The sequence below is a fragment of the Vanessa cardui genome, chromosome 4 (assembly GCF_905220365.1).
Source record: "Vanessa cardui chromosome 4, ilVanCard2.1, whole genome shotgun sequence".
Lineage (NCBI taxonomy): Eukaryota > Metazoa > Arthropoda > Insecta > Lepidoptera > Nymphalidae > Vanessa > Vanessa cardui.
Genome location: NC_061126.1, coordinates 5111779 through 5127942, shown reverse-complemented (window position 1 = coordinate 5127942; position 16164 = coordinate 5111779). Strand labels below are relative to the sequence as shown.

At 33.1% G+C, this 16164-nt stretch overlaps 1 protein-coding gene across 2 annotated transcripts in view; it reads right to left on the bottom strand.

The window, feature by feature from the left end:
• The window catches only part of LOC124544290 (cyclic AMP response element-binding protein A), a 105629-nt gene that overhangs the window by 4337 nt on the left and 85128 nt on the right, over nucleotides 1-16164 (bottom strand). The window contains exons 2-5 of one of the 2 annotated variants that reach the window (XM_047122768.1): nucleotides 13999-14200; nucleotides 3374-3564; nucleotides 1623-1764; nucleotides 80-267 (exon numbers count right to left, since the gene is read on the bottom strand). In XM_047122768.1, the coding sequence (XP_046978724.1) occupies nucleotides 80-267; nucleotides 1623-1764; nucleotides 3374-3564; nucleotides 13999-14200 (723 nt within the window). The remainder of the gene's footprint in view (nucleotides 1-79; nucleotides 268-1622; nucleotides 1765-3373; nucleotides 3565-13998; nucleotides 14201-16164) is intronic. The other variant, XM_047122769.1, reaches the window with a different exon arrangement.

The following is a 16164-nucleotide window of genomic DNA, read 5'->3' as shown; positions in this document are numbered from 1 at the left end:
CAGACGGGCTTGCACAAAGCCCTACTACCAAGTAAAGCTGATATTGTTAAAAAGCATAAGAATGATGGGGGCAACTGACCGGCTGGCTGCTGATGAGTGGCGTGTTGATGGGCTGTCGCGAGTGGTGCGACACGTAGAGGTGCGCGCGGCGCGGCGGCGCGGCGGGCGCGGCGGGCGGCGCCGACGCCTCGTGCGCCGGCGACAGCGCGCCCTCGCTGTCCGACGACGACAGCGACGACGGCGGCGTGGGCGGCAGGTTGAAGCCTGCTGGTAGAGTTAGGACAGCGTTACGAGGAATCGACGCGTGAGTAAATTATTCTCATTTAAAGCAGCACATTGTCATCTTCAACTTTCAGTGTCATAGTAAGATCAAATGACTTATAATCTTTGGGAAAAAGATAAGTATTTCAGAATGATTTTTATAAATACAGATTTATTGCAACATTTGGTTACTAATTACGCCTTTATTTAAGCAATTAGAAAAAGTAATACTTAGTAGCCAGTAGGTGCTATTTATTTCAAAAGAAATCGAGTACATAGATTGATATGTATTCAGTAGTAAATATTGTTTATTAAATAATTTCAAAAAGGAATATACTACATACTTAATGTATAGTATTTTGTGCTGTCAAATATTTTATGGGCATTCTAACACCCAAACAAGGCAAGGTACGCGAATCGGTAAACAGTTTGTTAGTCATGATTTAAAAAAATGATCGGAGGCAAATGACCTTTAAACGTTGACAACAATGAAAAGGCATTTTTTTACAATCGATAAGAATAATATACAATACAATTTACTGAACATATCATATTTAAATTGCTAAACGTCTGTATATAGGGACGAAATCTTAATTCTTAAATAATACATTAAAACTCTAACCTTACAAAAAACTATTGGTATATCCTGTACGTTAGGAACATTTATATCCATATAAAATATTTTTTAATAATCATGAAATGAGTATGCGTTGATTCTCGTGCAGTTTATATCAATTTAAATAATAGTGAAGAGTAAGAACTGCTTTCGTCATTCTTCTCGATTGAATCAAAATTCTAAACGGAGCAAAGATAAATTCATTTTGCATAATAACATTAAACGTTCTACACAAACAAAATATAATATGTATTGTAATTGATTTTTTATTATGAACATAACTACATTTCAGAAATGGATAGAATGGAAAAGTTTTTTCTTAATTCAATTTTAGACAAGAAATATTGATCGAGTAGTTCGCGAAAGAGGTATAGTACGACACAAATTAGATGTAGCATCGGAAAATGCAATGGAATGAAATTAAAACCGATTACTGCCGATTTACACAACCAATACAAAAGGCTCCCTGTCGCGCCATTCAACGCTATTCGTCGCTATAGATTCTCGCGTCAGAGAAAGCAAGTGCATGTAAATCGAGGTGTCAAATTGACGAATATATTAGGTCATATGATATTACAAGTTATTACGTTTGTGCAAAGATCATATTCGCATGAGAAATAAATATTGATAATTTGGGATAGCGTACACAATTCGGATGTGATCGGTTTTACGAATTTTGCTGATGCTACATCTAAGTTGTGTCGTACTATACGAACATAATGAAGTAACCATGTCAGCGTTCTACCTGAAGTGCCGGACGATGTGACTTTAATGGAGAGCTTATTGTTATTCATGGAGATGCGCGGCGCCGCACTCAGCAGTAGCTGCGGCACCCCCGCCGCCCCGACTTTCTGGAGCACCGCTTGTGGCATGTGAATTGTTCCGGTCTGAAATTTAATTGACCTTGTTCATTAATATAACAAAATTAACCATTGCTTCTTTGAGAACAATTTTTTATATCAACTGTTTCTTAATGACTAAAGCTACTTTTATGTATCAACCAGAAAATTTCCTCTACTGAGTTCATTTCCGTTTGAAGAGAAGGCTTACAGCTTATGCGATTTGGTAAAGGCACATAAGCAAGTTAATCAGACATCAGAGGGTAACCCAACCGCCGTTAACCGGTTTTCCGGCTTTCCTTCATCGACACAATTTGAGCACATGAAAAGTCAGTATTATGTACTTGTATAAGATTTTTATATAAATCAAATCGTCCATCACGGCTCCATAAAAACCAACAATTTGCGTCTATCCACTTCCTTTACAAGTTATAATTTCACCAGCAGTCGAAGTGTATAATTGAACTACTATATGTAAGTATCTTGCCAAACCGGAATCGTCATATTTGGTGATGGCTATTGCGTGTCCTGTTATCTGATCTTTATCTTAGATATTAGTATGCAGGCATTCAGCTGCTCTGTTATTCCGTTGCAAAGTGAATTTGCATCTTTGACGCAGCGCCGCACTGGTTTTAAATATTTCTAATAAAAACTTCTACCATTTGCATAATGTTAACACTTTATCATTCACTCACTCTGTAAATGTGAGCTACATGGATACACAAATAACAGAGATTTTACATTTTAAATCTAGCTTACGAAAGTTAGTCATCGTTCTCAATTGATTGACATTTACGAGAAATCTTAGCATTCTCATATCTGTTCGAAAATGGTAAACTCGGTGTATAATTACAAAACTTTACAGGTTTTTTAAATCGTCTATATTTTAAGGTCGAATTACGGAGAAAGTCGCAAAGTATCGTGGGCTATTTGAACCATAGTGACCTTTCGTTTTTTTGTCAAGTCATCCAGCTTTGATGGAGATTGGGTTTGAACTCACGATTTCGTTTCTCGTGTCAATGTAATGTGCAATCATCTTTATGCTCTTTTCCATGGAATGTTTATTTTTAGTTCCTACGTTTTTATAAAGGCCAATTTAAATAGTAATTCTTATGATTGTAAAATATTGAGCTTTTTTGTGAGATCATTTGACAGCCTCGTTATCAACAGTTAACTTGTAATGAAAAAAGATCTTTAGCTCTTTTGTTAAAGTCAATTATTGGTTTTGTATTTTTAGGATATACGTCTATATATAGTAATGTTTATGTGTGAATATTTTTGAATGTGTGAGATTAATATTATACATAAAATATTAATCTCACACATTCAAAATTTCTTGGTGGTAGGGCTTTGTGCAAGCCCGTCTGGGTAGGTACCACCCACTCATCAGTTATTCTACCGCCAAATAACAGTACTTAGTATTGTTGTGTTCCGGTTTGAAGGGTGAGTGAGCCAGTGTAACTACAGGCACAAGTGACATAACATCTTAGTTCCCAAGGTTGGTGGCACATTGACGATGTAAGGAATAGTTAATATTTCTTACAGCGTCATTGTCTATGGGTTATGGTGACCACTTACCATCACGTGGCCCATATGCTCGTCTGCCAACCTATACCATAAAAATACATTAATGTTGTTAATCTCGTTTGGTCCATACCGTGTGGTCAATGACGTAGTCGACGTGTGTGACAGGCGTGCCAGGGGTCGGCGAGGGAGGGCAGGACGATGCAGGAGACTCGGGCTCCGATTTGGGTTCAGCCTTCACTTCTGGCGGTGGAGAATCACTGGACCTCCTTCTGCTCCGCCACGCGCTCGCTGGTATGGCTGGATAGCATTCGTCTTCCATGTCTGAAATAAGTTAAAACATTACGTTGTAGCGTGTACAATATTTTCGATTGTCATCATTATATAACAATATATAAAACAAAGTCGCTTATCGCTGGCCGTCCTAATGTATGCTTAGATTGATAGATAGATTTTAAATTACTCATCGAATTTTGATACGGTTTTTTTTATAGATAGAGTGATCGAGAGAAAGGTTTTTGTATATAATACATGTACTATTTAGTTAAGAAACACTGATAAGTTTAGAAGTTACTACTGTGATGTCATAGCATGCAAGCTGGGGCCTACAATTGTATACCTTAAAAAAAAATTGAACGTACGATCTATATTATATTGTCTTATACAATTTATAAAACCGACATACATACTCGTATGATATTGATCTAATGAAGCAACTGTTGATATATTTAACGTAAGCTCGCTGTTAGTTTTAAAACGATTTCGCAGACATTCCGTTGCATCAACGTTTTAAAACAGGAACGAGTGATTAACCCATCAACTAGTTTATATATTTCGAGAACGATCCTATTAGAAAGTGTTTTAAAACATCCTTGATTCTATTCGTGTTAAATTAAACTTAACTTATCATTCCAGTAATGAAAGAAGCTTGCTTTACTTTTATAAATATCATCACGAATGAGTATAATCGATACTCGAGTTACCTCATAATATTGGTACGATTCTTACATAATACATAAACAATGGAAATTCATAACACACTTACATTCATACAGTATATATATTTCATAATAAGATTTAACACGAGCGTCTTTTAATGTTTGTTATCTTAAAAATATCTTAAAAAACATATTTGGGTTATTAAACAAAGGTCTTAATTTATAAATCCAAATAATTACTTTAAAAAATCGAACTTGATAATAATTTGGATTAATATATTAAATTCCAATAAGTATAGTACGGGTTTAATGCATTTTATAAATTTAATAATAATTTTGCTTATGTATATTATTGTAATTTATAAATGTCGAATGGACACAGATTTATCAGACATTATGAAACAGGGAACATGACAAATATCATCGTCAAATGTCAAATTATATAAGACTTTCAATAGTAACATTTGAAATGTAAATAAACCACTACATATGTATATTATACCTTCATATACATGTTGCCTTTTCTAACCACAAGAGGAACAAAGCCAAATAAACAACATTTGACATCGAATTGGTCAAGAGCTCGAATAATCTTTATAGATTATGTATGTATGGATTTGCGAAAACATGACGCTTAACGTCGATGAAGTTTTTATTGGAATTTTGAAAGCAAAATTAAAGCGGATATAAGTAATTAAGTGGAATAGCGTTGTATTATATATTAAGATATATGAATCAATAAACATTAGTAGTATATAATATAGATAAGCTTTTAGCAAGACGCATGGACTACGGAAATCTAAATTGTGTATATTTCGTGGATTGGAATCAGCTATATTTAAAATTGTGTGTGACTCTATAGGACATATGAGATTGTATAGCAAATATATAAAAAAAAAACGTTTTAAGCTTATGTTTAATACAGACAAGACATTTTTCTATGCAAGGCAGCAAGATGATATCGATAAAGAAAACATTAATTTATTGTTTAATGTTCATTGACATTTAACCATCATATAGTATAAAGTTTAACATAAGAAGTTTTTAATAATTACTAATGAAATAGTCATGTTTTTCAGGTACAATATTGTCTCCTCGACTGGTAAAGAGCAGGATTGGAGTTTATTTTGCCACAGTGTTTTTATCCGACTCATACAGTGTCCATTACAAAGTTTTCTTTTACAGAAAATTAGATAAATCAAATACACAAGCACACGAATGTTGAAACGAACGCACTTAATGGTAAGCACCATTAATCACGTGGATTAGAATCTTCGATTATAGGTTAATTTCCATCTGCAGACCCATCTATAAATATGAGCATTATTTTAGCTTGTAATGTGTCAAAATAATAGATAATAAGCCCCTAATAGTCATTCATCTTGCTTGATACAGAACATTAAGGTTCGTTAGGACAAGTTTATATTTTTATTGGCGATATTGTCGCGGTCATTGAACTTTGTGTTTTAACAGCTATTGAATTCATCGAAGCCAGTTAATTTTAACGTAAAAAAAATATTTTACTTTTAATTACTCCATTAAAATAAAAAAAGGAACAGAATTGGACGACGTGTTATGTAAAATAATTTGAGTGGGAAAATATATCTGTCTCATTTTTATGAGTGAAAAAAACAAAGACAGCAAGTTTTTTAATTTCATCAATTATTTCAAGTTAGACTGTACAAAACACTCCTGACCGATCGGCAAATGCGGCCAGTTTAAACTAAGACTAACAATGCACATTACACACATATGTATATCTGGACATACTATACGGGATCAAAGTGGCAATTTCTATTCCCTAATATATAATCCGATGAGACAGCAAGCCGAATTTTAATTTGCTCTCCGAGGCACGGATTGCAATGCCAACTTCCAATCTCACGAGTGTTTCTGAGAATTTCTTTGCGATAAAAAATTGTGCCTGCGTTCGTACACAATAGATTCGACACCGTTTCTATAACTATGATAAAAAATACAAGTTAAAACTTTTATTTGCTTAGTTCATTAGAAGTGGACCAGTTTGATTGTTAATGCAATTATATGAAAGTACTGAATTATAATACAGCCGTAGATACAATATAGAAGTTTATCTACTATTTTATAGTTCAAAGAAAAATAATACATATTCTATTAGTTATAAATGCTCAAAATGTTTGGCGGTAACTTAAATAGTTTAAGCCGGCGGTACGTTGTATTTAAAAAATCCTTTCACTGTAATCAGACGTATTTTATACAGAGGTGCTTGTGATTAAATTAATGACTGACAAGTAACGGTCAGCGGTAGGTTACCACTTGAGAACTAAATATATTGGGGGGAAAAATATTTTCTAATACCGGCATTTTTCATAGGCGTGTCTATCAAGATATTATGATTATGTGGTAATTTTATTATATATTAATTACGTCCTATAAATTATGGAAAATAAACCTTATCCTGTGACCATCAATTTAACAATACGATACAATATTTAAGCAGCTTTTGCAAGTTTCCAAAATGGAGAAAAAATGTCTAGCTCGACATAGCTATAGTGAAGAAAGTCAAAATGATAATCTAAGATGTTGATTAATTTTGTTTTTGCAATGATCATGGTTCACTTACCTTTATAATATTATCGCAGCGATATGATGTATTATTATTCAGCTCTAAATAAATCCTTTGGTTATTTATTTGTCTAGATAGACTGTCAAAGCTGACAAGGTGTCGAAAAATAGGGGACGTTCGAGTGTCAAGAGTAGCTAAAGGGAGCAAAGAGTCTTAGCACAAATCATATATTATTTTAAAATTAAATGTAATCTATTTTATTTAAATTGTATCTAGAAATGTTTTTTTGGTCAATTTTTTTTTATGATTTGAAGTTATCATCGCTTCGACAGTTTTGATTTATTTAATTTATATTTCCATTAAATGTCTAGCTTTTTTATCGCGTATTTTGTGTTGTCATACTTTTAGAACATACAATATTATATGAGCTTTGAGTGTATATCATTGTTGTAGTAATAAACAACCAATAAATAAATTACTTTGTTTAAATATAGCTCGGGTACTCAAAAACTTCACATTGTTAGCCTAATACCAATTAAAATTAAGCGTAAAGATTGTGTTTCAATGGAACCAATCGTTTTAGGATAAGACTTTCACATAGCAGTATGTATGACATTCAGCTATTAACTAGCATGTTATATACAAATTAAGGTATGTTTTTTACCTCAACAATGAAGACAATACAGTCTATTTCCATATAGTCTGCACTGACATATAACGGGAAACTAAAACGGTAGTAGAGAAAGCATATGGTTTATGAAAGAAAGTCAAAATATTAACTGCATCTGCATACTAGTATCCGCTTATATTAAGCGTACATTCATATTTTTAATCACTTACTATAATTATGTATAAATTCTATGTTTTATGTATAATATGTAATTTAATTGTTAAAAAATGAAGATCTAATATGTATATTCTAATGCATGTTAATATGTAGTTTATTTTATTAAGAGCCGAGATGGCTCAGTAGATCATGAGACGCGTGCATCTTAATCGATGATTGCGGGTTCAAACCCAGGCAAGCATCGCTGAATAGTCATGTACTTATTTTGTGTTTATAATTCATCTTGTGCTCAGCTGTGAAGGAAAACATCGTGAGGAAACCTGCATGTGTATTAGAGACATGCAGGTTTCCTCCCTCAATTCATAATTTCATCGAAATTCTGTTCCGAACTTTAAACTCCAAATTATCCTCAAGGGGAGAAAAGGCCTTAGCCCAGCGGTGGGAAATTAACAGACTATTGTTATTGATGTTGTTTATCAAATAGTACATCCTATAATTAGGAAAACATTTATAAAGGGTTTATGAGGTATCAGTTTTATTTTATAAGAATTCTTCTAATAAATATTAATTATTATTTGGAATAATTTTAGGATATAAGTATTTAAGTTGCGATTCTGCGAAATATAAAATTCAATATAACGATTAGATATCATTAAATAATACATTAATTCCAATGTTTTTTTCTAATACCTTATCAACAATAAAACTAGTTAAAAGCGTGTTAGTTCGTGTAATCTATAAATTTAGATATATATAATAATTGATTTTTTATCTTATTGAACATTTTACATCAACGTTTAATCATCGCATTTATTCTTCCGAGAATCGATAAGTCTTTAACAAACGTTTGTACTTAATAAGTACATGATATTTGTAATGATATATTTGTAACGATTAGTGCATTGTCAGAGGAGCCTGCAGTGATGTCCTTCTGACCGCTTTCGGTCATTACTACGTTTGCTATTAACAAAACTATACAAATTAAATATAAGTTACTTGGTAGGGCTTTGTGCAAGCCCGCCTGGGTAGGTACCACCCACTCATCAGATATTCTACCGCTAAACAACAGTACGCAGTATTGTTGTGTTCCGGTTTGAAGGGTGAGTGAGCTAGTGTTACTACAGGCACAAGAGACATAGCATCTTAGTTCCCAAGGTTAGTGGCGCATTGACGATGCAAGGAATAGTTAATATTTCTTACAGCGTCATTGTCTATGGGTGTAGTGACCACTTACCATCAGGTGGCCCATATGCTCATCCGCCAACCTATACCATAAAAAATAACATACCAATATGCCACAGGCGGATACGTGTCTGTAAAACTCCTTTCAGATAACAATATACATGTATTTTTAGTCTGATATTCTGATGAGACTTTATACAATCGACGAGATATCGGGTATAGCCAATGGTACCTATTAGTGTTGTAGGTAGGGTGTGGGATAGACTGGGCACAGTTGAAACAAGTTACTAACCAATTACCAAATGATGATAATGACACGTGAGATTCAAAAGTTTACTTTTGGCTACAATATGGTTTTACAATTATAGTTCCCGGATAATACTTTTAGATAAAAATGAAATTTAAAATATATACATATTTTGTTTCATCCGTCCCCATGCCAGGGGCGGTTAGAAAGGGCGAAAATCTCCCTAAAGCTGATAGAAACAATTTCTTGGAAGAAAAAAGTTTTTAGGTAATACTTATTACCGATACCAAATTTTAAACTGCATACAGTTGCATAATATATTCCAAACTGCATGATTTTTTTTATACAAAAGTGTCAATAGCTATGTATCATGAGTCCAAGTCTTCTTTCAATGACTGACATGACAATGTAATATGTCGGTGGGGAAACTAACTCCGAGTTGAGTCATCGTCATCAAATGTTAAGTTAGTAAACCGACCACAATGCGTGGAACGCATTGAATTTTAATTCAATTCTAACAGTTGTTGGCATTTTTGGACATCGACCCTTAAAGTTTATACTTCGAGAATGTTAAAAAAACAAATTTATATAAGTACTGAGTTTGTATTGTTCCTCGCCTATTTAAAAAAATAATAAGGCATCTATGAAGTATATACGAGTAAGTTTTTTTACTGTAAAAGTATTTAGTAAAGTATGTATATTATTAATAATAATAATAATGTTAATGTACCTTTTTAAATAAATAAATATTGGATAGTTGTAATTTTAGTTATGGCGTCAAGGGATGTTTTGTTAAGAGGAAACGATAACAAAATTAAGTAAATGAATGCATCACTTGTGCGGGACATCATTGTATTGCAATAACAATACAACGAGGGAATGTTACGAGTATTCTTGTCACCAACGTTTGACAATTTTATATGAACTTATGTTAAGTCAAGCATAACGAAAAGCCGCTTAATTAATTGTCATTCGGCCTTTCTGTCACGGATTTGTGTAATAAATATTACTACTACAATATACTACTACAATATTTAGTCGTAATTAAAAACATATTATTTACAAATTACAATATCTTTCATAATATATGTATTGTTTTGAAACATTATTAAAAGTCGATTTAGTTCTACAAATTTTAAACGGCTATGTTAAGAATGTCTAGTTAGTTTGTTTTCATTTCTTAAATGATTTTCGACTCAACATTTTTTCGAGTCAAATATATCTACACAACAGACCAAGTTTAATCAAACTCTCACATTTTTTGAGCAGAAGAGAGCTAGATCAACGAAAGCGGTAAAAACAGTTACTAAGTAAGCCGTAATGAAATAAGATAAACAAAGATTGGATAAATTCGTCACGGTATAATAAGAAATACCACCTCCTGTTTCAATATTTCATTGAAATCGGTTTACGAAAATGAGGTCTTAAAATTTATTATATATAATTCCCATTATCGAAATCATAAAGTATAATAACATTAATATAAGACGGACATGTTAAGTAACGAACATTCGGCATTGTTTGAATACAAACGGTTATCGCATTACGATAGCGCTATCGTTTAACAGATTAAAAATAATTCGTTAATACGTCACTTGCGCCGCTAACACGACTAAGGATTAATGTCAACAATAAATAAATGGATACTACTGATTGCCACATTCAATAATTACTGTAACATGGAACTTTTAAATTTTATATCAAACTAACTGTTCCCGCGACGACGTGCGCGTTGGAGTTTAAGAACAAAGTTATTGCTGTAGCCTAAGTTACTCCTTGCTATATCAGTCAATGAAAGTTCCATAAAATCGATCCACCCATTGCAGAGATTATCCGGAACAAACAGACCGACAGCGAGACAGATCAAATATGTAGAAAAAAATATTTTAGTATGTAAAACGTACATACATATGCATTAAGTAAAAGCGGTTATAAAAAATTACAAACAGACACTCCAATTTTATTATATGTATATATCATGATCAGTCGTTAGATTAATGAAATTTGTTAATGTAAGATGATACCATTTTGTCTGCACCGTTATATATGGGCCTGGTTGAACCTGTAACACGGGTTTTTATCACTCGGTTCGAAGCACGGAAATGCATTTGTAATTATGAAGTGAATGGTTATGTTGTGCCTTTTTGGTGCATCGGTTAGCTTTCACGGCTGTGATTTATAATGGACAAAGTTCATATACGTCAATCAGAAATTATTTTGAGTCGTTGGTACTACTATTTCCGGTCGTGTCTTATTGGTCTTGAAATTATCGGCTCTACTAGCGTTTTAGGGTGTTGGTTGTCATATGTGTTGGAGTCGAGATGGACCAGTGGTTAGAAAACGTGCATCTTAACCGATGATTGCGGGTTCAAACCCAGGCAAGCACCGCTGATTCATGTGCTTAATTTGTCTTTATAATTCATCTCGTGCTCAGCGGTGAAGGAAAACATCGTGAGGAAACCTACATGTGACAAATTTCATAGAAAATCTGCCACATGTGTATTCCACCAACCCGCATTGGAAAACTTGGTGGAATATGTTCCAAGACTTCTCCTCAAAAGTGAGAGGAGGCCTTTAGCCCAGCAGTGGGAATTTACAGGCTGTTGTTGTTGTTTGTTGTTGTCATATGTCAGGCAAGAAAAGCAGCCTATTTACTTCTTGGAGTTCAAATTTGCTTCATTCCTCATCAAATTCGGTTTAGCGATTTCGTCGTGAAAGAGCGACAGAGACACAGTTACTTTCACATATATAATATTAATATAGATAAAAACGCCTGGTGATAAATGTTGCGTCACTATTTTTTTTAGTGTTTTAATCGTCATGATGTTATAATTGTGTGCCCGCCGCGCAATGTGGACTCCCCGCGTGCGACACGAATGTGCACAATGTCTCGTTCGCACGAAAGATGTTGTGATACGAGATAAGCACGTATGTCATTATTGTCATTGTATTCCAAGTTATTGTGTGCACCGAGAATTCGTTTTTATGCTTCGACTATTCATTACGTTTGAATTTAGAATTGGCAGTTTGATCTTTATTCTTAAAAAAAAACAGATATTTAAAATTTATTGCGAATTTAATGCATTTTTCTTGCTATATACTTAACACACTCTCGTTAAACTTCTTATAAACAAGGTGAGTCAGTATTTATCTTTTCTTTACTATATTGAGAAACCATCTCGAATCACTCTATTTATTTTTAAAAGCCGCATCAAAATGAGTTGCGTAACTTTAAAGATCTAAGCAAACTAGGAACAAATAGCATTAAGCGACTTTTATACTATGTAATTACATATTGATCGATATGTAAATCATTAAAAAAAAACAACGAAAAAAATGACCAAGTATTTAAAATATATTTGTGCCTAAATTGACACATTCCATTATAACTTACAATGGAGTTAATTACTAAGCAAAACGTGGTTAAAATAATATCAAACATGATTTATTCTTAGAATTATTTGTTTAATAGCACGCACTCACATACGTGTATGAATTTAACAATTTCATCAAAGAGATAAGGGTTTATCTTGATATCATCGAAGTAGTATTTTCAATGAAATGTGTTATTTCCTTATCATCCATATTCCTTACAAATCGATTAATTCACAAACTCAGTCCGAATCATATAAAATGAAACTAAAGAAGACTTTATACATTTTAAGCAACATTTAGACTTTCAATAAAAAAAAAACTTATGAATTTGAAAGTATATATACTGTTTGAATTAAGTTTGTAGTTATTGTTGCATCCGTATGCTTCATTCTATTGATTTGAAATTTAATACACGAATGAAACTTTGGTATAAAATGTATTGGCATTATCAAAATACAAAAGATGGCGCGATTCTCATAAGATTAGTAAAATTAATTGTAAATAAAAATACATACAACACACATAACATAAAGGTGATGTCTATTTCCAGGGTCCCAGTAGTAGTTGAGGACTTCGTAACCGACTACGGTTACCGTGAAAGTTAGGAAGTTTAACGCTTACTTCAGATAATTTACATATTATGCATTTACATTCCACACTATATGTAGTAAGTTCGTTATCCATTATCGAAGTGTCGATTTCAAATCCTGACATATAAAACTTAGTTTGAATTTCATCTCTCGCTCGGCAGTTAAGGAAAATATTTTGACGAAACCTGCATATTATGTTGGATGAAACTCTAACTCATATGGCTATAATCAACACTATTTATAGTTCCTTGGAATAAACAACTCAATTGGTGAAGACAACCCTTTGTCAATCAGTGGGATATTCACGAGTACTACCAAATCATTACTTATATGTATTCATCTAATTTATTTCAATCTTCACCCTAAAAGTATCCAATAAGTAGATTGATGTTAAATAATAGTCTGAAAATTTAACAACTGTTGAAAAGTAACTGTTATCTAATAAAATAAGTACTTGTAAAGTAGATAAGAGATATTCTTTTAGATTAAAATAGAAAAATAGTTCAGATAAATTAGGACGAAGACACAATGTGCGTGAAGTAAAATACGTATTTATAATATTTTTGCACACTGTCAAAAATATATGCTCTATTCTAGTCAGCTGTAGTGAAACGACATTTTAAAAGACTATATTGAAAAACCACTGGTTCGGAATAAAAGCCTAGCTAGACGAATCGATATGAAACATGTGTACCTTTTTCTATTAATGAAATTGCAAAGATGTTTTAAATATATTGTTATAAATCTTGCGTATAGAATAATGAAAAGTGCCAGTAAGTAAGTTTTATTCCACTTACCATCGTATTACGTAAAGCGTCATAGGTTATGTTAAGCGTAAAGTTGTTTGAAACCCAAAAATAAATTTTCCTAGTTTATTATTTAATATTTATTCCTTTTCCGTAAGTAAGATAACAATGCGACTTTCGTTGATTTTTATAACAATTGTACCTATTTGTTTGTTTTTTTTTTTTTTTATTTGTGGCAGCTTCATTCGTGTATGTTTTTGTAATTTTATTTATAATTTAAGTGTATTGTGAACTGTTTGTGCCTTAATAAAGCAAAATAAAATAAAATAAAATGTTAAATTCATTTACCGTCAACTTTGGTGTGGTGTGGCGAAGGTGGCGCTGATTCGACATCGGAGTGGAGGCTGTAGGAATGTTCTGTCTTGATGGGGGCTGCGCCGAGAGCTGCATCTGTCATCAGTCTGTCGTGTAACACCACGCCTAGCTTGGAGTCTCGTTCGATCAGCCAGTCGCCCATCTCTGAGTCCTCGTCTAAGACATCTTGCATCTCCTGCAAAGACATTACATTTTGCTAATTTTTGCACAACATTTAAAGTTTATGGTTAATTATTTCATAAATTTAAACGAATACCAACAACCCGTTACTAATTAATATTTAATTTGTTAATAATTTACCCGCTTGTAAAATTAATTGCGGTCTACGAGAAACATCACGAATTTCGTTTTAATGGTATAATTTGGCTTATCCTTGGCAGTCATTCTATTTGCCAATCGAATATTCCAATGTTACTTCATACTTAATTGGTAACTAATATTAATAAATACTCTCTAATTTGTCTTTTGCTGCATTGCTGACTTTCAACTGTTTCTGTTTAGGATGATTTTTTACGATATAAATAGCGATAACGTAATACAAAAACGTAGTCGTTTGATCAGGTATATTTGTGCTCGTAGAACATTCCGAATCACGCTTCAAAACATACGAGGTCAATAGCACGAGCTATTAATTCGCATCTCTAGCTCCGCGATTCGTTCGGCCCTCACCTTGGCCGAGTGTAAATAGGAGCCGCTCGGGTAGTGGAGGCGAAGAGTAAACGTCCGCCAAACACGGTCGCCGACCCCTCGCGACGCCCGATGACTGCCTGATGAGCCAAACTACTTGATAACGCTGAAGGTGGACGATCACTGCCTAATTTGTATTGCCATACGCTGTACTCGGCTTAGAATGTTTATTAGCGTGCTTTCGACGGAGATTGTGAATCGTCGACACGCTCGCGTGAGCACATGTTGGAAAAATGTTTTCGCCATTTCTATAATAGTAGTCTATTGTTGTTTAGTTTGTAGTCTGTTGTACGATTTCAAACTATATAGAGTTTCAAAACGGAAACAAAACAAAGCGCTCTGCTAACGATAGCTTTTCAAGTCGCAGATATTACGTAGCGTTGTAACTGTAAATTAATGACTAGGAGTATTGAAAACAGATAATTGTTCGAGTTAGTGTTTCTAAAGGAATTCTTTATCGAGACTATAATGGTAAATTCGGCGGAGACCGAGGTATTGTACTTTTAACACACGCCTCGTCGTTTCACGGCGCTTGTGGGAAAAACCGACCAACATACTATAACGTACGTGATGGAAATTTGAATCACAATTGGTATTAGGATTATTTTACACGATTGTATATATTACTTTGTAGTCATTCAATTAGAGTCGGTTTTATTATGCAAGAAGTTCCTTGGCTTTTATTTTTATTGTATACGTGATTTTATATTTAATGATTAAAATGTTTTCTCGGTCTGACGACGCCTTTCTTTATAATAATTTCTGTATCTGTGCGAGCGCGACTGTCGAATAATAAAAAGTAAAATTAAGCTTTCTAACGATTGGCATTTTTTTTCATTATTAATAGCCCGTTGATTGCAATAGCCCATGTTCTTGTTTATTCTGTGTTCAGTAAATATGTTTGTTTTCATATATTTCTGTTGTGAATAATCGTTTGAAGCGAGGAAGTTTCTTCATGTCCGCCCTTGTAATAAACTAATTATTCTCGATTTATAAATGAGTTGTTATTTAATTGTTACCCATAATGGCGGTTTGTTTTCGCGTTTACTCGCCGCATGCTTCACTGGTTCTTAATTATACTTGACGTAACATTCTCCCGTCTCGATACTCATATTTCACTTTCTATTCGCTTTGAGATTTACTTTGACAATATTATAATATCATTTTTGATAATATTAAACACTAAGTCATTTTGATAAATACGAAATTCGAAATCGCTCTTCTTTTATAGATGTATAGAAAAAGACGAACAATTATTGCATGTAGTTACATACATACATACACACATATGTATATATATAGTTTTTAATTTTGCTGATGTTTCTTTTTTGTAATTTTTCCTCTCTATTCTAACCTTTTACTAATATTGTATTTAACACATCTGCATTAAAGACTAAGCGAGAAAATCGATTTTTATGTGCGTGCTTATTATCATTCTAATTATATTTATTA